Source organism: Polistes dominula, unplaced genomic scaffold (assembly GCF_049000335.1).
Source record: "Polistes dominula isolate Pdom_NZ unplaced genomic scaffold, Pdom_raw_medaka contig_17, whole genome shotgun sequence".
Classification (NCBI taxonomy): Eukaryota; Metazoa; Arthropoda; class Insecta; order Hymenoptera; family Vespidae; genus Polistes; species Polistes dominula.
In genome coordinates, this window is record NW_028301049.1 from 212,689 (window position 1) to 239,687 (window position 26,999).

The window sequence follows — 26,999 nt, forward strand, 5'->3', positions numbered from 1 at the left end:
ATTTTGTCGAATAAAAATTTGCAAAATCTAACGACACGGATATCATAAATGTCGTTTCAATTTATATAAAAGGGGATTATTTAACAAATTCAATGATCAAAGGTTAGAATTATTCAAATACTATACTTGATTTTATTAGAAAAAATATGGTGTTAGAGAATTTTGGATTTTGGGAGAGGGTTCAACGGGAAGGAAACAAACCGACCGAGTGAGAGTAGAGTCGCGCGTGCGTGGAAAGAAGAAGAAAAGGGAATGGTAAAAGCATGCGATATCCGATTAATTTTAATTCTCGTCGGTTATCCAGCGAAAGAAAATGAAACGAAAGTGGGGAAGAAACGACGTTGGTGTAAGTGGGGATTGACAGGGTATACCCCCTCGTCGTGTAACCGAAGAGCTGCAGTACATCGCGAAAGAGAGACGCCATTCTAAGGACCGTATCAAAATACTTGTCGCAGATCTATTTGTTTTAACAATTATATTTCATTCTTTCTCCAAATATCTGTCATTTATTTTCAAGCGCATTTTCACACACGAGTCCAACAAAAATAACCAACCAAAAATATGATTCGACAATTTCTTGTGACGATTCTGGCTGTTGTTGCTGTTACTCGTAAGTATTTTCCTACCTTTTATACTAAATTTCACCTTTCAATACTAGCACGATTAATCAAATTAAACATATGGCTAATTTGCATTTGCTTTTTCAATTATACTAACTTATAATTTTATTCAATAGTTCCTATCTTTGACATTTCGATCTAAATTTATTTCAATCCTAGGTAGAATTTCATTTGACAGTGATGTGACAACATGAACGAGTATTGTTTCTGATGCATTGTACCGCTATTATTAGGGTTTAGAAAGAGGACAAAAAATTAGAAATTCATATGGAATATAAAGGCGTATCGGGAAAAGGCGTATAGTTTAATGCGTGGAAGTACTGGAGACAGTCGAAACTAAACTTTCTAAAGTGTAAATGTCAGATATTTCTCGGTTCAGAGATTGCATAAGTATATGCCATGGTTATCGTCCTTATAAGCGAGTACACCTTACAATTACATAATAAAACAAAAATATAATAAATATTATCGGTATCTATGGGGAGAATTCATGACTGCGTATTGCAAAGGAGATAGGAACGGGTTCGTCAACCTCGTCGAGATTGAATGTAACTGTTTGCCAAACCACTTTTGATACCAACTTACTCTCGCTTTCGCAAACACTCTTCTAGAATAATCCTCAATGTTACACGTTTCAAACTCATTTACTTTCTTCCTGAGAAAAATTCAATTATTTGCAAAGAAAATGATCGTAAATATGATAGCAATTCAAGATAGATCAAATTCAAAAGATCATCTATATATCTAAATGTTAAATATTCTATGAACTAACCAAAAGATTATTTAATAAATTTCCAGATGGTGCGTACAATTGTCCAAACAAAGATGGTCAATACGAGGACTTGAAGCAATGTGACAAATACTATGACTGCGTCGATGGGGTTGCAACAGAAAAATTATGTCCCGATGGGCTCGTTTTCGATCCCTTAAACCGCAAAGTCAACAAGTGCGATCATGTTTTCAACGTAGATTGCGGTGATCGTCTTGAGTTGCGTAAGTTTTCTTTTTTTATCATCCTATTACACTGACTACAAAATAATAATAATTAAAAAGTACATAATAAATATATCACCAAAATCCAATACTCTTCGCAATGAAAAAAAAGGAAAAAAGGGAAAAAGAAAATGAAAATGAATTTCACTTCTCTAAGCCGACATTGAGAAATCTTATGCTAAGCCACACGAAACTCGAACTTTCGCGAGTGGAAAGGAGTTAAACGTGTCTTTGGCTTCCGTGGCACAATGTCCTTGACATACAGGATACAGTGTCAGCGGCTAATAAGCTAAGCAATGGATTTTTACGTTAGATCATTTTTTAATCAGGTTTTGATATTTGTCTACAGAACCACCACAACCAACTAAGAAATGTCCAAGAAGAAATGGTTTCTTCGCTCATCCAGATCCTTCCGTTTGCAATATATTTTACAACTGCATCGATGGAGAAGCCATTGAGATCACTTGCACAACTGGTTTACATTTCGACGAGTACAGTGGAACCTGTGTTTGGCCTGACAGCGCTGGCCGTGAGGTAAGAAAAACTAGCTTCTATAATTGTTGTAGAAAATAAATTGTAAAGAAATGCGTCGTTACGAAAGTTGTTTTTTTCCTAGGGATGCGGAGTTGTGGATAAAAAATTGAAGGACGGTTTCGAGTGTCCGAAAGAGAATCAGTTGGACAGCAGAGGTATGGCAATCGATCATCCGAAATTTGCACACCCTGACGATTGTCAAAAGTTTTACGTATGCCTGAATGGTGTAACACCGCGTGAACAAGGTTGCAGCGATGGAACTGTTTATAACGAAGAACAACAAAGGTGTGATGCACCTGAAAACGTTCCTGGATGGTACGTTCAAAGCATTACTTTTTTTCATTTCATTATCTTATATTTTTCTCTTGTTCTATTTTGATTTGTTTTTGATTTTACAGCGAGGACTGGTACAAGGACGACGACAAAAAGCCATGAGGGATTATTTGAAACTCCTATGTCCCGCATCGGGACGCCCGTACTGTCTTTTTTATTTTTAATTGCGAATTAGTTTGTAATAATAATTATAACACGTGAGATAATCTAGGCGTTTTATTTGTTTCCAAATAAATATTAATTTTTACCATAGAAAGAAAAAACACAGAAAAATGTTTATTGAATTTTTTTTCTTACTTAATATGACTTTCGTAATCTCAGATTACATGACCCGATGACTTTTCAATGTTTTAATAAATGCTGTTCCCACATTCTTCATTTATTAACATACATTATCTCGTGTAATCTTTAGAAAGCTAGATACCTGATTAGTTACAACTTTGTCTAGATAATTATGTATATGTAAGTACGTGATTCGCGACAGTTAAACTCGCTATTGAAATCTCCATTTCGAACGAATTCGAAAGGCCTTGAACACTCGTTTTCTACGATGCAGTCAGTCAACTCGACGTCGAAAACTTTCTCTCCTTTGGTTATTTTCTATTTTTCCATAACTCGGCCCACCGAGTTTGACGCTTTCTTCTTCTTTCGTCGTACCAGATATTTTCATGTTAAATTTATAGATGATTGCCATTCATTTCTTTTTATCATACTTTTTTTTTAGTTAATCAAACGAATTACAAACTATTTTAGTTAGTTTTATTCAATAAATTTCGCTGACAAAAATACAACTGTCGTAGCTGATATCAAATTTCCTTTGAATTTTGTCATTTTTACAATAATAAGGATAAGAAGAAATTTTGGAAATAATGATTTCTTTTATGCAAACGCACATATGTCCATGCCATATGGATACATTGGTGCACTTTCTCTCGATCAGAGTCAGACGTTATATATATATATATATATATCCCCTATTATAAAGTTCGATGGGACAAGATCGTGTAAAATATTTCGTTCCTCCTAAAAGTATGTGGTTTTTATCTGAGAGATCGCATCTGTTTTGCGGTTAAAAGTAAATCCCATCTAATTCAAATTGACTAGATTTATCCGACCGGTTTACGGTAGAAAGATCCTCAAGAATGCAAATTCTCCAGTGTAAAACAATTTACAAAAACCTTTAAGAAATGTCAAAGAGATTGTAAAGACGATATAGGAAGAATGTTAAACAGTTAAAGAAAAAAATACGATAGATGGAAAATGTCAGAAAATTGTAGACACCGAGTACGTGAAATGTGCAATAAATGCGTATCGATAATCACGCGTATTTACAACCCGGAAGAAAAGATAGAAAAATGATTTGAAAAAAGTTAGAAATAATAAAAAATAAGATGGGGAAAAGAAAATGGTAGCGATATCAGTAATATGTTACTAGTACTTGTTGTAAGCAGGGAGAAAGGGTAGTATGTGCACGTGCGTGTATATGCGAAGGAGAAGTATGCGAATAAGATGAAGGAAGAAAGAAAGAAATAAAGAAAAAGAGATAGAAGAGTTTTGGCGAAAGAGGGTGGGGAGGATCGTGAAATGCAAGGTAAGAAACCAATGGTGGAGAATGGTGGCCCGTGCCAATCAGGATCAGTTGTTTTCGATCTGCAGTCAGACTAGATCCACACGTTGCTCCGTAATTTGCGGTGAAAACTTTTGTGTTTTATACGACAAAGAGGAAGAGAGTGCACGCGAGATCAAATAGAGTGATCTACAAACGTTTATAATAGCTAAATATTTAACTATTGGGATGATCATGTCGTATAAATTAATCCTCAATCGCTCGTCACTTGTTTTAATAGTTTTTTTATTAACATTGGCCACGATTGATGCACAATTTCGTTGTCCCGAACCAAAAGGTTTCTTTCCTGATCCGGAACAGTGCGATCTTTATTATGCTTGCGTAGATGGGAAACCGGAGGAAAAGCTTTGCAAAGATGGCCTTGTATTCAGGGACGATAATCCAAAAAAAGGAATTTTGCGATATACCGGCTAACGTTCCTTGCGGCGACAGAACTCTTTTGCGTAAGTTTATTCAACTTTTTTTTATTAAAACTTCATTCGAATAATTCAATTGTGCTTCAATACATGAACAAATTATACTTAAACGTACTCACAATTATAGTTGAAATTTCAATAAGAATTTTAATAAATGTTATTGCCTACAAATTAAATAAAATTATTTGTTAGCAAAGACGATTATTGGTGAAATTCGAGTAAAATGAGAAGTAAAAAGAAAAAATGCAAAAAAAAAAAAATAACAACTAAATTTAGTTGTTAATAAATATACTCTGCTCCAGGTGAGGCTCGAACTCACAACCCCGGCATTGCTCACGAACACTGTCTTATAAGTACCGTGCGCTAACCAATTGCGCCACTGGAGCAGTTGTCCAAGCTTCCAAATATACACTACTAAAATTATCATTTTACTTTATTTAAGTATTTTCTACAAATTAGCAAATATTGTATTATTGAACAGAGGAACCACAACCAAGTAAAGGATGTCCAAGAGCAAACGGATATTTCAAACACGAAGATCCAACAGCGTGCGACAGGTTCGTTAATTGCATCGATGGTATACCACAGACAATGCCATGCCCACCTGGTCTAATTTACGAAGCGAAAATGTCGAGTTGCGTTTGGCCGGCGGATGCAAGTAGATTATGCGAAAATGTTAAACGTGACGTCCTTGATGATGGATTTGTTTGTCCTGACGGTGACGTGGCTGGTCCTTCAGGCCGGGTTTTACCACATCCTACTTATCCTCATCCAGAGGACTGTGCCAAGTTTTATATATGTAGAAATGGGGTTGTACCTCAAAAAGGACAATGCGACAGTGGAACCGTTTACAACGAGGAAACCTTTAGGTGTACTGACCCTGAAAATGTTCCTGGATGGTAATTACAATTTTTATTCATTTTTATAGATAAAATAGAATTCATGATAATATTCTTGTTTTTTTTTACAGCGAGGATTATTTCAAGCGTAAGAATTAAGTCAGCAAGAAGTAAAGGTGCCAATTTATTAATCATAGCACTTAACTTTTAACTTGTAGATTATAATATTAAATAATAATTTTAATAAATACTTTATATGTAATATGAATGTGGTATCTTACATTAGACGATTTTTATTTATCTTCAGAGAGAAGAGAAAAAAATGAGCGTTGACCTTTCTCATTTGATTAGATCGTATCTAGTATAAATCATGATACTTTTTGTCATTTAATATGCGTATTTCGTTCGATAGAAACATTAAGTATCTTCAATCATCATGGAGATTAACTCTCGTCGAATGTCAAATGGAATAGCAAACGGATGACTCGTCTAGAATGTACATAGGTAATGAACGTCTGTTCAAAAATTACATAGATCAACGATTGAAAGATTTTGTATACGCTCGGCTAATTTCTCTTCTCTTTTCTTCTCCTCTCTTCTTTTCTCTTCTTTTCTCTTCTTTTCTCTTCTTTTCTCTTGTCTTTTATTCGACAGAATAGCAACCTTTCTCTTTACGTAATAATAAGTGATGCGCACAGCACCTTCGATATTTTACCGGCAAATTATTAACATTTCTTTAGATATTCAAGTGGTTAGAAAAAGAGTGAAAGTATGATTGCTCTTTTAGTTCGATGTCTGTTTATTTTACAATGATTTATTTCTAACGAGTTTATATTTCATCAAGAGAGAATTACAAATGATATTAATAATTAAAAGGATTCAATTATTTAAATTGCATATAAAGATTAGATCATAAAAATGTTAGCAGACGAAAAATATCGAAAAATATCGAAAAATATCGAAAAATATCGAAAAATATGACAAGTTTGAAAAAAAATCTTAGAATTGCAACAGAGCAACAATGTAAGCCAACGAAATCGAACAAGTTGTCTTTGGCTTTCACCATTCACATCGACGAGACTTTGCTTGCCGGTCTTCGAACCACCATAGAGTCTTATGTAAGACCGTTAAAGGTCTGGGGGAGAAGAGAAAAAGAGAGAAAAAGACAGAAAAAGAAAAAGCAAGAACCTATGAACGTAGTACACAGCATGTACGCGGATATACCGGGCCCGCATGCGTGATTACCACCGAGTCGTTAGTTACGTTATGCGAATATTACGAGGATTATGCTAACGTATCTTCATCATTCGTATGCACAATCGGTAGACAGATAATAATAAAAAAAAAAGAATTACGATTTTCGATGCATCGATGATACCAAAAACAGCAATGAGTCATACTCTGACGCGTTCAGAATTTTTACCAAGTTCATGAATAATTAACGGATCTTTTGAATATTCAAATGAAATTTAAATAATAATAATTGCAATAACAACAGCATTCCTTCTGTTTCCTAATTTCATCTAATTGTAAGACTACTCCTATACAAAGTAAAACTCATTGACTAAATGGTCAAAATATTAATTGAATTCTTTCGACTTGCAAATCTTCAATATGAATGTTGCATTCACAAGAGCAACAGCAACTCTGTACAAACCCATTTCGTATTCTAAGAGTGTTCACATAGCTTACTTGCCGTCAACGTTTAATCCTTTCTTCGGCACCATTCGGTAGAACGCCGAAAGCGTACGAACGCTTAAGAAATCGGTAAAAGACAGGTAGTGAAGTAAAGGTGGGGTCGTGAAACATGGTTTTCACGATTCAAGTGAAGGGAGAAGCTGGTGATCTGTCGAGGCCAATAACTGAGCGCCAATCGTCAAGCAAGCTTTGTTAGTCATAGTACAACTGGATCATACCTAAATATTACAAGATCTGGAGTATGAGTCGTTTTAAAAGTTTCATCCTATTGGCCTTTTTGGCTATTTTATCATCATCATCATTATTATTATCCGGTGAGTCTCTTCCTTTTTAAAAAAAGTTCACTCCTTGTACGCATTTGCAAAAGTTTGAATTGGAGATCGTCGATATTATCAAAGAACGAACGAACGAACGAACGAACGAACGAACGAACGAACGAACGAACGGGAGTGCGTTGACGCATCAATGATGCACACGCGCATTCGATATTCACATCTGGACGCTTCGAGCTAAAATAACTTTCCTTCTCGAATCGTCCTCGAATCGTCCTCGATCGGTTGTTTCCTTCTTTCTTTTTTCTTCTTACCATATGGCGCTACTTCTTCGCGATGCGTATACTATGACATAATAGCGATCTTGTGGTTTCATGGTTTCATTCTCTTTTTTTTCATTATTATTTTTCATTACATACATTTTGTCGTTGAAATTTGCAACGTCAATTGCAATGTCAATTGCAATGTCAATTGTTTTTTTATTTAATAATTTAATTATTTTTCCAAGCTATAATAATATTCGTATATTGAATCAAGCTGAACATTCGATCGTGAGATGAGAAAGTATACATATTACAATCTATTTTATCCTTGAGATACATATGTTGCACATGCAATTCAAATAAAATGATTTACCTAGGTGATATATATAGAGAAGCTTTGAATAAATTTATTTTATATTCTACTTCACACACACACACACACATTAACTCGTTGGAATTTCGTAGTTAAAGCTACAGAGCTTTTCGGTGCTCCACCATGTCCTGATCCTTATGGTGTTCATGCGTATGCTCATCCGGAGGATTGCAATAGTTTCTTTTTGTGTACCAATGGCACATTAACTCTGGAACATTGTGAAAATGGTCTCCTTTTTGACGGACATGGATCTGTATATAATCACTGCAATTATTATTGGGCTGTTAATTGTGGACACCGCAAACATGATCGTAAGTATAAATTATAATAAAACTTATATTAAATGTTGTGACATTATATTAATAATGGAAAATAATTGCTAAATTCCAGTGACACCTCTGAGTTCACCCGGTTGCGAGTATCAATTCGGACTTTACCCGGATAGCGATACCTGTAGCACTACTTATATTAAATGCGTACATGGACAACCCCTTGAAGAGCATTGTGATGCTGGGTTAGCATTCGATCCTAAAACACACACCTGTGTCTGGCCCGATCAACTTTTGCCTTATTGCAATCCGGAGGCTATTGTTGGTTTCAAGTGTCCCCATAAAGTTCCAGCACGTAGTCCGGCAGCTAAATTCTGGCCATTCCCAAGGTACTACATTCACTTATTTTATTATTATTTCTTAATGACCTAATCATTTAATCGACATTTTGAATAATGAAATCATATGAACTCATATGAACAGAATCACCTTTTATATTATTTTTTGATTTTTCATTTTATTCTTTGAGAGAATTTAAAATTCAAACTTTCGATTCTTAAATTAAAATGCTTATGCAACTTTCGTAAAAAAGTTATGCGTATTATTTCGTCACGTCCATTCACTTTCTATTTATATATATATATATAAAATTTGTTGGTAGATTCCCAGTACCCGGTGACTGCGGCAGATTGATAACTTGCGTCGAAGGTCATCCACGTCTTTTGACTTGCGGGGATGGAAAATTATTTGACTCTGTGAGTTTGAGTTGTCTCGATCCTGATGAGCTACCACACTGGTACGTATAACTACCATCTTATTACATAACTTTTAATATTATAGTAAAAAAGAAAAAGAACTTGCAAGATTATATTAAATTTTCAGTGCTAATAGCCTATAAGTTGGTGAGTGCATAATGGAATTGAAATGTGACAACCACGAAGAATGACAACCACCAAGTCTCCAAATAATAATTACATCAAATGAACAAGAAAAAGAAAATGACAAGAAAATCAACTTTTCAACAGAAGAATCTTACATCAATGTTTTGCATTTGAAAAATACATGATAGTGTATTCTTTTTCCAAAATAAATTGTACAATTTTATTTATTCGATTAACTAATGGAAATAAAATGTATTATGCGTTATTATAACGTGACACAATTACTGCGAAATGAACAATAAATCACTATTATTATACAAAATATAAAAGTTATTAAAAAACATTATAAAGTAATTAGTTTCTAAGGGTAAATTAGATAGAAGGAATGAAGGAAAGGAATATAAAAATATGATATTAATTAGGAGGTTAAAAAGAAACTAATTACAATTATAATGTTTATGGTAAGCGGTCTTTGGCTGGATTTTACTTGCAATGGAATGTATAGCATATCAAAATATGATAAACATTACATGGAAAGTAATATCCATTGCCCAGGTCTAACCACGAGGAGGTAACCGCTTCTGAAGACCCACGAGGGATGTGCATCCTAAAGATGCTCACATCCGAATATAATTCAAAGGAATGATAAACTAAAAAAATAAATTCATATGAAAATTATTTTCTTTTCAAAGTACATTAATGTGTATGTAACGTTTAAACCAATGTATATGCGTTAAAATAATCTGAAATATAATTAGAGTGTATTAGAATAATGAAATAACTGTTAAATAATCGAAAAGAATTCGTATTGTAGTTTATAAGCACTGTGTATACGTTAGGTGGACCGTCTTCCTCGAAATTCCCCTTCAAACTGATCCGTTGTTCTCTATAACAAAACTTTGATTAGAAAGTTGTTTATGTTTCTTTTCTTATGTTGATTATTTCTGCAGCGGTAATTAAAATTCTAATAAAGAAAATTCAAGATTATAACGTTTGAATTTTAATATCCTTTTTATTCTAATGTATTTTTTTTATCGCTCATGCGCAGTGATGATTTAGAGTATTAAATTATGCTGCAATATAAGAGGAGTGTATTAGTGTATTAAAATAATTGTTAATTAATCGATAAAAGTATCGATTATTGTTTAAAAGTACGGAATATATTTTCGGAGTACTTTCTGGCACGTTGTCATCTATCAAAATTCTTTGATTACATGTTGTTTATATGATTTTCCAAACGTTGCGCATGTGTGCAACGGTAATAATAATTCTAATAAAGAAAATTTAATATTATAACGTTTGGATTTTAACATTGTTTTCATTCTAATGTAATTATTTAATTGTTCATGCACGGTGATGACTTCGAGGGTTTAATTGTCCTTTAATGTAAGTAAAATATAATAGAATATTAAAATAATTGTTAATTAATCGAGAGGAATGTGTATTGTTAAATAACAATTATGATTTTATTGGAAACTAATACACCTTAGAATAATTTCTATATATGCACATATTGTCATATACTAAAGAAAAAGTACACAAGTTCTAATTATACATTTCCTTAAAATTTGAGAGATCATTTTATTAGGTACAGGAAAATCATGGAATAAATATTAGCGGCGTCTAGAAAAAATATATAATATACAGTTTATTTAATGTAATTCTATTATACATTATCGATCAGGTTGTAATAGAAATAAAGGGCTGGGGAAAGTGGGAAGAGGGAGGAGACTGCTTTCGAGGAAAAAAGTGATAAATGGCTAAAAGAACAAATATTTACATCTTTACCAAAAATGACTAAGGAGAGGATGATGAACAGATCTTATAAAAAACAATTAAACGAAAAACAAAAAAAATAATAATCTTAAGCATCTAGCATGATTACACTTATTTTGTTTTAATTCTAAAAGAGAAGTCTTAGTTACGAAAGGAAGATTACAAAATAAGTAGGATATACTACTTTTGGAGTACTGAATTTTGTTTGTCCTTTTTTTAACGATTTGTGAGCATCGTTTGTCCAGAATATTTGTAAATCCTATACGCGAATGGATTATTTTATTTTATTAATAACATTCAGAATTGAATAATGTCAGAATAGTAGTCAGAAAAGTCTCGTTCGAAATGCGAGATTAAGTTTTGATCGTTTCTTGACTATTCTCTGGATATTCTCTTTCTTTATTATTATTATTATTTTTTTTTTTTTTGAAGGAGGAGGGTGGAAATTCGTATAAGCAAATTAATTTCTAGGACGGGGTCGAAGAGAAATCGGTAAGGCACCAGCCGGAAGTGGTGGTACACCAGGTGGTAAATTTTCTTCTTCGGGTTCTTGTTCCAATCGACCTTCTTGAAGATCTCCGTCCAAAGTTGGTTGCGTTGTTGGTACGTCACAATCCTCGGTGGGTGGTACGACGCACCTTAAAGATCGTCTATCAAAGACCAACATTGCTGGACACCTTTGCAAGCGTGGATAACCACCTTGACACTGCCAATAACGGTTGCAGGATTTTCCTAATGGAACGTTGCCATTCGCGTCGTCGTTGCATAATGCTGCAAACATTTTTTATTTATTAATTCCTAAATCATTTATTTATTGAATTGTATGAAATAAATATCAAATTTCTAAAGTTATATATATACTCACGATGTTTTTGACAACCCTCGACGTTTTCGGGCCAATCGCAAGAGCGTGCTCTTTCGTTGTAAAGTAGTCCACCTATACATAATTGTTCAGTTGCAGTTCCATTCCAACAGGTCCAATATCTCGTGCAGGATGTCTCATGGCCGAATATTCCGTAAAGCCAATCGCAGTGTTCAGCTGATATTGGTGGATTAGCTTGACGTTTACCATCGCAATAATTAGCTCTCCAAGGATAATCGCAACCCTCGGTAACACCTCTGTGTTTACCAGCGAAAACTAAACCATTTGGACAATCAAATAATTCTGGCCTTCCGTTAACGCATTCCCAATAACGATCGCAATATTCGACATCTCCTACTACTCTTGATTTTGTCTGACAAGGATCTTCCTGGTGTTGTTTTTGACCATACGATTCTGAAACAGTGAATGATGTTGTTGTATTAGTAAACGCCTTTGCGAAACTATTAAAACGTCATCGTGATTATATTGGTTAAACTTGTCAAGGATAAAATGTGTAAAAAAGATGGCACACATTTGAAATGAATCATCATCAAGGAAAACAAGTGTGTCTTTTTCGAATGAAATATTTTCACACGTATATCACGTTTTGGGTTGTTTACTTTCTATGCTATTATCCGTTCGAAGGTTGCAAAATGGGTGCATAAATTTATTCATTACACATCCTCGTTGTCGTGGTTGTCCATGACATTATAAATGCCACATATTCATGAGTTTGTTCCACGAAGTTATTTCAATTTACAAATTTGTGTTTATGGTGTTTGTCGATTATTTTTTTTTGTCCGTGTACTGAAACAGTTTAAATATTTGACTAACATTATGTAAATTGCAAATTTTTTCTTTAATTCCAATCACCTATACTTCCTTAAACGAGCAGAGAAAATTTATGTAATGCATTTCTCTTAAATAATATAATACAAACGAAAAGTGATCCAGCCATTCACGTTTTCCAACTAAATTTGTATGCGTGTTTATTAGTGTGGGATAGAAAAAGAAAATAATGAAAAAAAACTAGTTAGACTTAGCGGTGAAAGTGTAACAAGTTTTGTCGCTAAATGTTACTAGGAAAAGTTAAAAAAGCAATCGTAGAACAAACCGAAATGCCAAAGCGCATATTTATATGCAGAGAGAGAGAGAGAGAGAGAGAGAGAGAAAGAGAGAAAATACTTTTTAAAGAATCGATCGTATGAGCTAGCATTCTCGTCTGATACATTTAATAATGGCATTAAACTTTTACATTCTTATTGTGGTAATAAGACGAACGCTTTCTCCGAACGTGCTCATTTCCTTCCGACGTTAACTTACTTCAATACGTTAAAAGAAAGTTGGATTGCCTTATTTATTAAATGTACAAATTTCAATTGAAGATAAAATTTGAAATAGAATGAATAGAAATCTTCAGATTAAATTGATTTCATTTTAGATCGTTGAAAACTGTTAGTTTCCTTCCTATAATTTGTATTGACTAATCAATAAAATCAATGATAGCAAAGTTGTCATGCAAATAGCCACTGTTAAGGAAGTTACCGAGAATATTCCGGAGGATTAATATAATTCGATCGATGCGGCATTTCGCCGGTCGTGCAGAAGTATGTAAATAGTAAGTTAAGGTGGGAAATCGGCCAGTATCTCGCTCCCAAGAGTAGATACGAGTGAAAGTGCCTAGCCTTGACTCGCAACCTTCGTGGCAAACCTCGTCTTGTCTCGCCTCTCCCATCTTCCAACTCTTTTCAAGATTCGATCTGATGCCATTTTAAATGATATCTTTTCTCTATTACGATGATGTTCTCAGTCAAATATTTCTCTTATATTATCTAAGGCTGGCATTGCACATGCATCGGAAGTTCATTGTACTTGAAAATGTATACGCATGTACTCGCTATAAGTAATAAAAAAAGCGCACGAACACGAATAACATCATTACGGTCAATGACGATTCTATGTAATTCAAATTCTACCTTCTTCATGATACTTTTGCAAGAGAAAGAGGAAAAAAGAAATAGACAGAAAACGTAAAAGGCATTTTACGTCGAGTAGTTGCTTAACAAGAATTGCGCGAACTTATACACAAATATTTCTAAACATGCTTTATACATTTATGTTTAATTACGGTATTCAAATTGCAGAATATTCCGAATAAAAACTATCAAGTCAAAATTTTCAAGTATTCTAGATTAACTAGACTACATTTAGCAAAGTAATAATAATCGTTTTAGTTAATAAAATTAACTAAATTATTGAATATAAAATAATGAATTATTATTGAGATAGAATGACACCGACAAATAGGAGGAGATATCAATGAGTGGGTAAGAAGTATCTTATGTAAGGGACGACGCACAGTAAACGGTGCCGACGTTCTGTAAGCGAAGGCTTACTTTCCCTTCTTTTACAACTCCTTGTAAAGAGTGAACAGAAGTGTGGGTTAGATGGCTCCACCGTTGGCAAACTTATTTATACGTCCCACTAATTAATAAATATTTACAATTATTTATTATCTTTGATAAAATAAAACTGCACATTTTTTCACAATGACAATTATATAATTTACGATAATTTCATTTATTCTTTCATTTATAATTTAAAGTTGGAATCATATTAGTTATTTTTTAATCATGTTTTATAATAATAATCTGAATGACTGATATTTCCTGTATTTTGATCATACTTCTAAAGAATCAAATTCATATATTATACATAATTACGTACTAGCTGCTACTATACATAACACACCACGTTTACTTCCGCGAGAAATATTTTCTATACATGTACATATACATATGTATACGTGTTTGTATATATATATATATATATATATATATATATATATATATATATGGAAAACTTGTAAGAAAGTAGTGATCTTTTATTACAACAAAAAAATCTAGTTAATTCTTTATTTAATTATTTTCAATCGACTATGTAACGGGAGTTAACGGTGCAGTAAAATTTCAAATATACGTGGGAAAAAGAATAATGACCGGTTTTGATTGAACTAGGTAGAAATTACTTAATGCTATGCCATTCTAGTTTCCGGACTAGACATAGCTATACCAACCTGACGAGAATTTTAATGATAGATTACGTTAATAGGTGTACTTCGATGGACTATTGATCGTTCATTTGTTTTATCTATGGAAAAAGTAATATTATTTTCTTACTTACTTGAATTTTTTATCGTCATTAATAACATTCATAAATATGACAAGTACGAATGTATATTTAATATTTTTTATTCTTCATATTTTCTTATATAAATCTTAAAGAGTATTTTATTCATTTAATTTCTTTTTTAATATATTCAAATTATTAATAGCAATGTTAGACTAAGATATGAAAGAATTTAAATGACGTCTTTAAAGAATTGTCATTAAAACATGGTCGGTAAAACATCTTGGTAGAATCTTGATAACGATTAAGCAATCTTAACGCCTCTCTACTGCAAATTATTCGACCTACTTGCGTTTATTTGACAAAACTCTTACAATTCTTCATAATTCTACATTAATTTCTCTCTTAAAATATCTCGACTACGAAAATGAAAGAGACACACAGGATAGGACGTTGGGCAACACGTGTAATAATTTTTTCAATTGGATTGAACATTCACGGAAGGAAAGGAAACCAGTACGGAAACGATCGAATGAATATTTTCCATGATACACTCTGGTATGCATCTACGTAAGGCAGAACAAGTAATGCGACTTCAACTAATTTCTATAATGAAAAACTTTACTTGACGGTAGAAAGTAGAATCTCTTACGTAACGTCACTACTGCAAATCGAACGTGCGACAAATAGCCTGAAGGAAAAACGAGAATCTTAAAACACACCTATCCTTCCATTTAACTGTCCTCCTTACCAGATAGAAGCAATTCATTAAATATTCAAAAGTATGACGACAAAATGTGTAATCAAAGAAATACCAAAATATTATAATTATCAGATCTTGTTATTTTTAACATCAAATTAATGAATTAAAAAGAACATTTGTTCAATATTAAATGTAATATTAATAAATGTAATGGAAGTGAAAAAGAGAAAAAAATAAATTGAAGGAAGTAAAAGAGAAAGGATTGGAAAAAGAAAGAAAAAGAAAGAAAAAGAAAGAGACCGAAAGAAATAAAGAGAAAGAGGAGGGAGGAAGGGATTTAGAGGGGAAGTGGTGGAGTTAAACAGTCGATGAGCTACTTTCATATTTTCACTCACAAGATGCCAGAGAAAGTTCTTGAGATGTGTGAAATCTTTAGTGAATAGTTATCATTGTTTAATGAAGATGCATATAATCAATAAAATATCTACGAATAATCTTAACTTTTAATTCATAATATAACTCCCAAAATTCCCTATAAAAAAATCTTAACTTAGATTATAGAATTTTTATAGAAACCATGTAAATGTTATATAGAAAAAAGAATGTAGGAATCATTAGCAAGATTATTAGAAATTGAAAGGAAAGAAGGAAGGAAGGAAGGAAGGAAGGAAGGCAGAGAATAAAAAGAAAACTAAAGACGGTCATTAACACTCACCGTGTACGATGAGGGCAATCAGAAGAAGAAAAGTAACTCGTGTCGTTGCCATTCTGTTGGTATGTATGTGTTTTCGAGATAAAAAGGGTTGTGGAACTACCAACAACGATGAAACTTGACGTTACTGAGTATTTGAGTTTCTTTACTCTGCTGGGGCCATCAACTTGGAGTATAATAATAATGAATATTCAAAGAGTAATTACTAATATATAATAATTATAATATATATAGGGTTTAAAGTTTAAAAGCGCCGAAGAAGCTCGGCCGATGAGTTTTCGTGTCGAGCCTGATCACTGGCAGAGGCGTTTGGCTTCGTGTCTTATATGAGCGCCCCACTCTTTCACTAGTCCGATCTCTGTGCCATAGGAAGGCTTAACTGGAGAACACACACACCTGGTTTTCTTCTATCGCGAGGCCTTTGCTTCGTTTCATGATTCGTTTCATGATTCGTTATACCTAATGCTTCTAATGCATCTTAACGTACCTTTTCATTTCTTTATTATCTGATTAATTATAATATTAACGATGCTTAGATATGCGTTCTCATTTTTTTGTTTTCAGAGCAAAAGAAATTCCTTTTTATTTATTTTTTATTTTCCCTTATTTATTTCTGCGTAATATAAAGAAATTGATTTGCTTCAGTGTTTCTCCTTACATTTGAATTAAAACTTTTGATATATGTATGTGTATAAAATGTATATAAATATCTGAAATGAGATTTCGATGTGTTGATTACTTACATATATTGTAAATCGATGACAACTCTATAACCTTTTTGCACGTGCACGTAACGGAAAGACGACAAATATGACACATCATTTCCTTTAGGACCATTCTAAGAATTCGGTAACTACTTTACTATACCTATCCACATCTTCTTTTCTTTTTTCAATTGGACTTTTAGCAAACATAACTGTTTACATGAAGTTTTCTCTATTTGCTCATAACTCATGCATACATGAATCGAAATTATAAGAAAGTTTAGATATTTTGATAATCTTTAAGATACGATTTATGTTTTTTTTTTTTAATGATTCTTAGTATTGCGGATACTTCCTTCAGATTTTGTAGTTTGATCGTTTTTAATGGCCTTCTAGATTCCTTCAAAGAATTCTTTTTATAGAGTTGCGTGTCACTACACGCGCAATAGGTCGGTGAAAACAACGTTGAAGTATTCTCAAGTATAGTTGGATGAGATTTCCCGCGAGTCAGCTTCTCTCTTTTTGTAAATCTCACTAAAGCTAGGAAATTTTTATATATATAGACTGGGTAAGCCAGTTATAGTCAGAACATTTTAATTATTCATTTGAATTCTTATGAATTTATAAATGTCGTTAATTGAAATTTAACTTGTGTAAAATAAAAATAAAAATAAAAATAAAAATAAAAAGTAAGTAAGTAATTAAGGACATAGCAACACGTTAAAAAGAACGACGAACTTCCGTGACTCTAAAGAAAATCTGTTCAAGATCTTAGCTTTATTTTCTTATGCAAGCAAGCAAGAATGAGAGACACAGTGGCTCGTTACTCGAAAAGATTATTTCAGTGATGCTCGGTGAGAATGGTCACAAGAGAAAAGGTAAAAGATGTATATAAGTATCTAGATGTAGAGATACAGAGTGTCCAAAAAGTTTTGGACCAAACTTATACTACGTATTACCGAGATTAACTGTGAATATTTATATATATTTCCAATAAAGTATTTTCGGATACAAAAGTTTGTACAAACTTTTTTCATCTATTTGACTTCAATAATACCTTCAATAAATTTTATGAAACAACCTTTTGGAACATCCTGTATATTCATTTATATAGGTGTGTGTATATATATATAGAAGAATGAAACAATGGCACCTAGTTACGAAACTCTCTCGTCATAAGTATGCCGATTTTCATCTAATCCCATCCCTCGTAATTCCAAGTTATTCGCTTCTAATCTTAACATCTGTATTCTTAGTCTCAATGATCATACTAGTACGGTAATTATACATCAAGGAAAATAGTATTCTTGTATTGATTACAAAATGAACAATTAATCAAAATTATTTATCTGATTATCTATAGTTATTAATTATAGTATTTTCATATTTTTCTGGCAGATAACTTTAAGATTACATAATTATCGTAATACTAATTTAATCAAGCAAACTAGTAAATTTGGATACTAAATATGAGAAAGATTTGTTTCATTTTTGTATAATGTATAATACGAAGAAACTTTTGACTCGATCTAATAATAACTCGCCTTTACGTAGGCAACCAATTTTACACCTGGCATAAAGTGGTTGTATTACTTGTGAAAATATACCGACGGATATGGATTACGTATTACAAATTGGATAAGTTTTACTAATTACAGATATACATAAGTATTACTTCCATTTATTTCATGTAAATATAAACAAAATCTTGATGTAACCTTTTAAAAACCATGATAATGCCAACCATAATTTGCACCTCTCTGCATGATAGGCTCTGATCATAGAAAAACTGCTCTTCTTTTATATATGCAAAATAAAAATCTTATATATTAAAAATCTTATATAAGACTTAGTTTTAATCAAACAAAATTCGTAATCGTAAACGAAAGAACTTGTTCCTCTTAATCTTAGAATATCAAGCCTCCTCGTATTTTTCGAACCTTTCGAACCTTTCGATTTAACGACTCAAGATAGGGGAAATACCATGAAAGAAGTTCGTAAAAAATGTTCGGAAGAATCTACGTTCATGCTAAAATAGCCGAATAAAACGAAGTTACCCGCTCGAAAGGTGATTCAATTTCGGAATCAAGATTGCACTGTAAATTAAGTGTTGTAACTTTCTTATCAGTGACAACACGTATCGAAATCTTTAACAAGCGTTCTCATTTTTAAACGATCATTTTCAATTAACAACAAATACTGATCCAAAGAAAGTCTGCTGATAAAACGAGACTATTTTTCCAATTTCTACCTCACATTTTTACTCAAAAACAGGTATAAATGTGTATTAAACAGTGTAAAAACACGTATGAATATAAAATAATTAGACGATTATATGTGGAAAAATGATAAGATAAGATTGTAATTTTTTTGGTTGGTTTTTTTTTTCATATAATTACAGTCAAAAGTATAGAATAAATTTGAGAGCCTCTGAGGGAGTCGAGATGAAGAAAGTGTTTCGAGTCGGTGTGCTGCTATGACCCGGAGAGCAAGGACCTCTGGTCCTTGACGCGCTTAAGCATTCTTTTATTTTCTTATTTCGTTTGATTTCTTTTTTCTTATGTTAACTGCTTGACCTTCCCTGCGGTAACTCCCATCCTATTCGTCCTTTGGCGCCTTTTTAATTGTTTTATCATCCTCTTTTTCTATCTCCCTTCAATCCCGAACCTTCTTCACCGAAATGGACACGCTTCATTAGTGCGAATCCACCATACAACAACCTTCTACCATTCTATCTTTCTAAATAAAACAAAAACGATTAACAAGAATAATATAATATATAGCTACGATTTATCATTCATTCATTTTACATGCGATTTTTAAATTTATCTGATACACAAATCGTAGGTGTAGCTTTTCCAAATGAAATCATTTGAGAAAAGTTGTTATTCAATTGAATAAATTATATTAACATGAATTCTTACAGAGAAATATATTTTTTCTGTAAATTATTTCTAACAAACGAATACTGAAATATTTATCTTCTGAATGTATTCGTATGCATACGTCATAGCAGGAAGAAATATGCATTAATTGCAAAAGGAAGAACCTGCAATCTGCTTACTCATCGAATCAAATTAGCTACCAGAAATCACGCGCATGCATACACAAACACATATATCATAATATTATTTCATTCAAAATGTTTCATTTACATTTCATTCAAAAAGTCAAGTTGAACGACAATACGACTTTAGTATGAAGGATAAAAAGAATTTGAAAGCTTTTAAGAAGACAATTTTTATCGAACAAATGTGCACATTAGCAGGGAAATTTTTGGAAAGAAAACAAGAAGAAGGAAAAAATTCATGGAATAACTTGGAAGAGTATTCGATTATCCACTTTGTCAGAATGTAGGCAAGAAGATTGAAACGTTCACCGTAGGTGCTCGCTTACAGCATGGGTGGTGAATATACGTTAGGGTTAAAGTAAATTATGCTTGCATACAAAGCGCATCGACTGCAAAGCTATCAAGCTTCGTATTTGGTCCTAAGTGGCGTATCGTGTACATGCTCAATTTTATTGTATGATGCGGAACGACACGCCAAGTAATTTCTTATCAGCACCCTCTGTCAACTACAATAACAAAATACCAAAGGGTACCATTTATTTTCTACGCTAACCTAATCCAAATATATTACATGAATATTTTGTATGTTTCAATGAAATATTTATAAATGATTTCAGATATTTTTTCTAATCCGAAATTTTTAACAACTCTTTACAGTTGTGTTTTGATTTAAACGAAAAGATGGTTACAACTGCGGCTGTATCGACGACGACGACGACGACGGTGGTGAAAAAAGGAGCAAGAGTGAGCAAGAGTTAAGGGGCGTGGTTTAAGATGAGAGCAAAAAGAATCTAGTAGAACATGGTTAAGGATGACAAAGACGAAGATCGTGTGATCCCCGGTGGAACAGCTATAAAAGGATTTTGAATATTAATACGAATAACTTAGACAAGATTAAACTTCGGATTAGAATATCATGTGTCACTTATAAATCTGTCATTGGTTTCTAACATATTTCATTGTAATATAACTAATTTTTATTCTTAAATGATAAATTATTTTCTTTCATTCTTAGAATGCATAAGTTGATTTTTATAAATTTTAGAAGAAATATCTTTAGCATTATTTTCATAATAAATTTAATATATTCCATCATACTTTTGTATTCTCAAGTATAACCTTTTTTTACAAATCATCTGTAAAGCTATTATTTAAATACCATTTGACTGATATTTTTACTCAAATAGAATATGTTAATATCTTGATTGTTATGCAAAGAAAAAGAAAAAGAAAAAGAACACGGAGAATATATAATCCGTATATGCAACATATGTATATCAAATAAATATCTCGCGTATCTTTGCATAAGTTAAAATCGATGGAGATTATTCGAGTCACGTTTACGATTCTGAAATGTCTCTCCTCGACTCTTTGCGATTACGTAGTGCACGTAAGAGGAACACCGGACAGACGTGGTTGAACTGTTTTCGAAGAGCGGTCATTGTCTTCTTCTTTACAGAAGAAAATTCAAGGTGAATACGCTCGTTTGAGTCAGCAGTAATTTATACGCATTCGTAATCCTCTCTCTTGATTAGAAAAAGAGACAACGAGAGAGAAAGAGAGAGAGAGAGAGAGAGAGAGAGAGAGAGAAACATTTTTCTTTCTTACATTTGAATCTCAAACTGAGATCCAAAGGTTGTAATTTATTCAAACAATAAATGTTCTAAAGTAACCGGTTATTATTTTATAATGAAACTTTTCTAATGATATATGCATCACATGGAAATCATTGTAATTATTTTTTCAACAACGATTCAATTTATTGTCTCACTTTGAAATAAGATCAAAGACAAATAAAATATATAAAAGTTAACGTAAATTATCCTGACAGGATTTACGTGAGCGAGATAAAAAGTGATACGGAAATCAAACCGATTCGATAATAAATATTTAAAACCACACTGTCTTCTGAAAGTTCACGAAATTACTATACGTTACCGTTAGTAACGTTATTGGTCGATATATATTTGTTGTTTTTTTTTTTTTTTATTACAACGATTTTTTTCTTACTTTCTGAACTTTTTGTCAGTGTTTGTGGGTGGAATATTAAAAGTTACAGTAACGTGCTATTAAAAAAATTTGCGAGTGCATGCAAAGGAACAAAGTCATTTTCTGAGATAAATTTGGAAATTTTCTCTTGGATAATTTTGCAGTTTTTTCGTTTGAAAAGATAATATAAAAAAGGAAGGAACGAATTGTAAAGAGATTACGTGAAAAGGCAAATTCCCTTTTTTATTATTTAACTTGTCTCTCTGAAAGGACTTCTTATGTATCCGGTTGTTCTTACGTATAAGAAGCACCAAATCGAGAGCCAGATAATAAATAGGACGATGAGCCTTTCGCAGACTCACCGGTCTCTCACTTTTTCCTTCTACCAGAGTGAGAAAAAAGGATATAAAAAGGAAAGAAGAAGAAGAAGAAAAAAAAAGAAAAGTTGTAACTTCCTTTATTGAAGTGGATTTTAGTCCTGGCTCGTTGTGGTCACAGGAATATCAAGGATGCATTTAGGAAACGAGTCCCTTAGTAAGAAAGCATACTCTTCAGAGTGCATCTACCTCTGCATACCGGCATTTTTTCAATTCTTACAGGTGGTACCGGTCTACCAAATTCCCTCTTTCCTTTCTTACTCTTCTTGGTATTTCCAAATACATTAACCCACGGATTCATGTGGGAGGATTTGCAATATGATTCTCCAACAAAACGCATTCCTATTTTTATCCATTCCAATGATGCATACCAAAAATTACCTAATTCGTTCTTCAAACTTATTCTGTTCAAATTAACCAATAGTTTAGGTGTGTTTTAATGTAATTAAATGATTAATTGTTTAACAATCCTATGCTAAAAACTAAATCTTTGATTTATCAAATAAATTATAAACCTGATGTAAAAAAAGAAATGGAATAAAAAGTAAAAACTGGACGTGTTTTGTTACAAGAGATTTAAGGATTTGAATGAAAAAAAAAAAATAATAAGGAAATTTGAAAGAATGAAGGAAACATGGGAGGGGGAGGGTGGTGGAGTAAAATTTAGCATTGACTTTAATGTCGTCTGGTTTTTTAAGAAAGATCTACGAGCAATGGCAGAATATAGGAGAGGCGGAGTATGCCTCGAGTTCGCGCGAACTTGTGGGGTCCTACGGCCATGTAATTGGGATCCTGTGGCTCCTGGCAAAACTCGATAGTGGGGGATGCCCTATGTAAGCCCTCGAACGGCCGAGGTCCAGCCCATCCAGCATCAGGACATCGTACCAAGGTCTTGGACAGTACCATTTGCAACCGATCATTCATCCACTGTACTCCCAAATTTCATTTTGTGCGGTTTAACTTACAATTAGAGAGAGATTTCATTGGTTTTTACGAAATAAGCAAAAATAAAAGATAGAACGATGAAACTAGGATTGTTAATAGTTTCATTTTTCGTGGGGGTTAGTATTGCTACGAGAAGAAGCAGATCAACAACTGGAGTGACTGCTGGAGTAACATCCACCACTGCGAAAAATGGGGAATTAAGTTACGTTGAATCGAACGAAGGTATGTCCTTGTTTATTAGAATATCGTGTTACATGCACACGTAGGGATTATTTACACCGTTCTACGCTGCATTTATTTCCTTTTTTTCTTCTGAGTTAAATAAAAATGACATGAAGCAAATGAAATCATTGGAAATTTTTCACTGGATTCAATTTGTTATTACATATAAATGTTAATAAATTTTGTAGAACACTCGTGGGATAGTATAAAACTTCAAAAATTAGATGCGCGAACAAACGCATGGTCGAAAAATAATGAAAACTCTTCGGACGACAATATCGAAATTGTAAATGACGAAAACAGTGGTATACCCGAAGGAAAATCATACGGCGAGATACCAAATCCAATTTCAATACCAAAACCAAATCCAGTTTTGCCGACTTACAAGCCATCACCTCTTCCACCATTGCCACCGGGTTGTTTAACGTCGAGAGGACAATTTTCAAGTCCAAAAAGTTGTGCTAATTATTTGAATTGTTGGGACGATGCTGTGGTCGAACAAACATGTCCCAATGGATTGCTTTTCAATGATTTTTCTAATGTTTGCGACTTTGATTACAACGTTAATTGCGGAAGCAGACCCCTTCCAACACCGAGTAAGTTCTAATCAAATAAAAATAAATCAAGAAAAACAATAGAGTATAATACGAGTTGAACTTTTGCGCGTACAGAACCACCACTACCGCCAAGTTCAAAGTTTTGTCCAACGCCGTACGGACATTACCGTAGCTCAACGAACTGCTCAGAATTCTACGTTTGTCTGGCCAGTAAACCCATCAAATTCGGTTGTCCTCAAGGATTGGTCTACAATGACGTAAGCATTCAATCTCGAGACATTTCTTTTTCCATGTAAAACCGAACGAATATGAAATGAGAGTATTGTGAGAACTGTCCGGTTCTTTTAACATTTTCAACATACTATTTCTACTACTTTCATTTAAAAAGTTAATCACATCCTGTAGTGTTGCAAATATCTCCTCTTTTAGGAATTAGGCGTTTGTGATTATGTTCGTAACGTCGACTGTAAAGGTAGTGCCACACCGAAACCGCAACCATCAACAACTCAATCTTGGTCAACAGCTTCCCCAGTTTCTTCTCAGAATCCTTCTTATCCTTCTTATCCTTCAAATCCTTCGCAATCTCCCTATCCAACGCAACAACCTTCCTACGTTCCGCAGCAACCTACAAGACCACCAAGTCCTTATCTTGCAACTTCTTGGGGAAGTAACGTCAACGCAGAATCATGGCAACAACGATCTAACCAACAAGACGTACAAAAAGAAGAAGATAAAGAGATAGTCACTTCGAAACCAGAAACGTTACAGGAATCACCGGAATCGAGTATAACGAATCCATGGACCGTTCTTCATACCATACCAGCATCTATGAGCAAAGTTCCATGCACGGATGGTGATCTGCATAAACTCGATGATGCTTGCACCAGCGTAATCGTTTGTAGGCTTGGTCGACCACAATTAGTACGATGCACGACGGGGATGATTTATGATAGACCAACGGACTCCTGCAAACCCTTTGTCATTGCAAAATGGTATGTAATCAACAACTATATTGGCAAGCACAACAATTTTTATACTAATAATATTTTTTGTGTGTTCCAGTTAACTAACAAAAGGACTCGAAACTTAATATTCGTGAAAGGATCCTTCAATGCAATGATACAATCATTTTCAATTTTCATCTTTCTAAGCTTGTAAACATTCGTAAGCATAATTAATAGAAAATAGAATGATAGATTTAATACAAAATAGCTCATTAACTTTATACTTTGTAGAACTAAAAAAAAAAAAAAAACGAACACAATTTAGATTTAATTCGTCGTAAGATAAATTTGATGAAATAATGAAATGCTTAGTGTTAGAAAATAATATTGCATGTTCGTTTAACAAGTAGCAGGTATTTGATAATAAAATCATAAATACATTTAAGTACTCATAAGAAATAACAACTTGTAATGATTATTTTATCTGAATCTTCATGTTTTATATAATTTACGAAGCATTCGCCTAATTATCTCGTTAAATCTGCCAATGACCACCTGGAAGATAAGTGAATCTTCTTCGTGAAAGAAATCACCTTCGTCGGTAAATTCTCAGATGGTAACTTTAAGCACGAGTTGACTCCAACAACATGCCACCAGAGTGCAATTGCATTCCCTTTTTTCTTTAGCGCTTTCTTCAAAGTGAGTTTCAAAAGCCTAGTTTTCTAATTCTATTGATTTTTAAAATAAATCGCCAGATCATTAGCAATAAACCGGATAGAAAATACCAGAAATAGAAAGGTGTAAGTAAATTTAAACTCGTCGCTTTACGATGTAATTGATAACAACTAATACTATGTATGTATTACAATATTATAATTATCAATAAGTATATAATACTACAATTCTTAATAGAGAGTTTATATTTTAATATGATACAAATATATAATTTGTATTTTAATTTAATCTCAATCGACAAAAAAATCCTTTCTTGTCTAAAAAGGATGAATCATGGATTCAAGTATCGTACGAGTGATTTCAAATGTTACAATGATACGATCGAAATAATAAAATGAAAAACACTTGAAAAAAGAATTATTCAGACACGAACCTTCACTCGACCTTGATAGTAAAAATTAATTTCTTCCGCTACGCAGTATTTCTACACAGATATTCAAGAATCGTGCGTATAATTAGAAATGTTTAACATACCCTTCAAAAAACAAACCGACAAACAGGTAAAAAACTACAAAGAGAAAGATGTTGTTTAATCGAACAGAACACTTCTATTTCTAGCTAAAGAAGTGACGTCACTATCAGGTAGTACAAATTCTTGAACCAACTCAATAGTTCGAACACTGAAAACAGGAATCAGGACAGGTTTTTTCATTGAAAAATTCACTAAATGCATATCCGTTAAACAAAATGGCAACGACCAAGAAAGCGAGTGTCTTAAAAATACAAATTCGTCAAGATTTCAAATAATATTATTATTATTATATGAAATGAAAAAAAAGCAAATAAATTCAAAATGAAACTGGACGATCAAAATTGAGCTTTTACTTTGAAAGTTTCAATGACTTTATTATTATTGGCAATTGCCACGATGATTATTGTCGTAACATGTAGGTTCGTTCGATAAGTAAGGTAACATGTAGGTAATCTGTATTCCAGGTACATCAACGTAAATCACGACAGTAACACGAGGCATTGAGAAATATGAAGTATACTCGCCATCTAAACCATTCTACATAGAAACATACGATGCGTGGGTAAAAGTACTATCACTGTAGTGATACTTACACTTATATCGCGAACACGTGTAAGTTACATTTCATGTAAAAGTATCTGTTCTTGATCAGGACCGTATTCAGATGTTTTAGCTTTCTCTTTT

General features: G+C 33.0%; 5 protein-coding genes and 1 non-coding gene across 6 annotated transcripts; 4 read left to right on the plus strand and 2 right to left on the minus strand.

The window, feature by feature from the left end:
- Window positions 1–372: 372 nt before the first annotated feature.
- LOC107072144 (cuticular protein analogous to peritrophins 3-A) lies at window positions 373–2,753 on the plus strand. Its single transcript, XM_015331837.2, has 5 exons — window positions 373–610; window positions 1,419–1,613; window positions 1,963–2,147; window positions 2,230–2,462; window positions 2,546–2,753. The coding sequence occupies exons 1-5, from the start codon at window positions 562–564 to the stop codon at window positions 2,580–2,582; spliced, it is 699 nt and encodes a 232-aa protein (XP_015187323.1). The 5' UTR covers window positions 373–561; the 3' UTR covers window positions 2,583–2,753.
- A 1,433-nt stretch (window positions 2,754–4,186) lies between these two features.
- On the plus strand, window positions 4,187–5,569 carry LOC107072142 (protein obstructor-E). The gene is given in 4 exon segments (XM_015331835.2): window positions 4,187–4,491; window positions 4,493–4,550; window positions 5,005–5,422; window positions 5,494–5,569. Coding segments are annotated over 4 exon segments (720 nt in total). The 5' UTR covers window positions 4,187–4,275; the 3' UTR covers window positions 5,522–5,569.
- TRNAI-UAU (transfer RNA isoleucine (anticodon UAU)) lies at window positions 4,818–4,909 on the minus strand. Its single transcript is given in 2 exon segments — window positions 4,818–4,853; window positions 4,872–4,909. It is a non-coding gene; the product is annotated as a tRNA-Ile (tRNA).
- Window positions 5,570–7,010: 1,441 nt separating the features above from the next.
- On the plus strand, window positions 7,011–10,055 carry Cpap3-d (cuticular protein analogous to peritrophins 3-D). Its single transcript, XM_015331836.2, has 5 exons — window positions 7,011–7,374; window positions 8,061–8,279; window positions 8,359–8,626; window positions 8,899–9,033; window positions 9,120–10,055. Exons 1-5 carry the CDS (start codon window positions 7,302–7,304, stop codon window positions 9,133–9,135), a joined length of 711 nt encoding a protein of 236 aa, XP_015187322.1. The 5' UTR covers window positions 7,011–7,301; the 3' UTR covers window positions 9,136–10,055.
- Window positions 10,056–10,746: 691 nt separating this feature from the next.
- Window positions 10,747–16,655, minus strand: LOC107072139 (protein obstructor-E). Its single transcript, XM_015331832.2, has 3 exons — window positions 16,304–16,655; window positions 11,760–12,170; window positions 10,747–11,665 (listed from the first exon to the last, which is right to left on the minus strand). The coding sequence occupies exons 1-3, from the start codon at window positions 16,353–16,355 to the stop codon at window positions 11,355–11,357; spliced, it is 774 nt and encodes a 257-aa protein (XP_015187318.1). The 5' UTR covers window positions 16,356–16,655; the 3' UTR covers window positions 10,747–11,354.
- A 6,609-nt stretch (window positions 16,656–23,264) lies between these two features.
- LOC107072111 (uncharacterized) lies at window positions 23,265–25,230 on the plus strand. The gene is made up of 6 exons (XM_089175443.1): window positions 23,265–23,394; window positions 23,443–23,607; window positions 23,796–24,203; window positions 24,279–24,421; window positions 24,594–25,156; window positions 25,227–25,230. The coding sequence occupies exons 1-6, from the start codon at window positions 23,265–23,267 to the stop codon at window positions 25,228–25,230; spliced, it is 1,413 nt and encodes a 470-aa protein (XP_089031569.1).
- The last annotated feature ends 1,769 nt before the right edge of the window (window positions 25,231–26,999 follow it).

Excerpts from the sequence above, each read along its gene's own strand:
- LOC107072144 (XM_015331837.2), top strand. The coding sequence starts at position 562 with ATGATTCGACAATTTCTTGTGACGATTCTGGCTGTTGTTGCTGTTACT. Across the intron at positions 611-1,418 it reads GGCTGTTGTTGCTGTTACTC|ATGGTGCGTACAATTGTCCA; the intron begins GTAAGTATTTTC and ends ATAAATTTCCAG. Across the intron at positions 1,614-1,962 it reads CGGTGATCGTCTTGAGTTGC|AACCACCACAACCAACTAAG; the intron begins GTAAGTTTTCTT and ends ATTTGTCTACAG.
- Cpap3-d (XM_015331836.2), top strand. The coding sequence starts at position 7,302 with ATGAGTCGTTTTAAAAGTTTCATCCTATTGGCCTTTTTGGCTATTTTA. Across the intron at positions 7,375-8,060 it reads ATCATCATTATTATTATCCG|TTAAAGCTACAGAGCTTTTC; the intron begins GTGAGTCTCTTC and ends GGAATTTCGTAG. Across the intron at positions 8,627-8,898 it reads AAATTCTGGCCATTCCCAAG|ATTCCCAGTACCCGGTGACT; the intron begins GTACTACATTCA and ends ATTTGTTGGTAG.
- LOC107072139 (XM_015331832.2), bottom strand. The coding sequence starts at position 16,355 with ATGGCAACGACACGAGTTACTTTTCTTCTTCTGATTGCCCTCATCGTA. Across the intron at positions 12,171-16,303 it reads GATTGCCCTCATCGTACACG|AATCGTATGGTCAAAAACAA; the intron begins GTGAGTGTTAAT and ends TCACTGTTTCAG. Across the intron at positions 11,666-11,759 it reads CGAGGGTTGTCAAAAACATC|CATTATGCAACGACGACGCG; the intron begins GTGAGTATATAT and ends AAATGTTTGCAG.
- LOC107072111 (XM_089175443.1), top strand. The coding sequence starts at position 23,265 with ATGCCCTATGTAAGCCCTCGAACGGCCGAGGTCCAGCCCATCCAGCAT. Across the intron at positions 24,204-24,278 it reads CAGACCCCTTCCAACACCGA|AACCACCACTACCGCCAAGT; the intron begins GTAAGTTCTAAT and ends TTGCGCGTACAG. Across the intron at positions 24,422-24,593 it reads AAGGATTGGTCTACAATGAC|GAATTAGGCGTTTGTGATTA; the intron begins GTAAGCATTCAA and ends CTCCTCTTTTAG.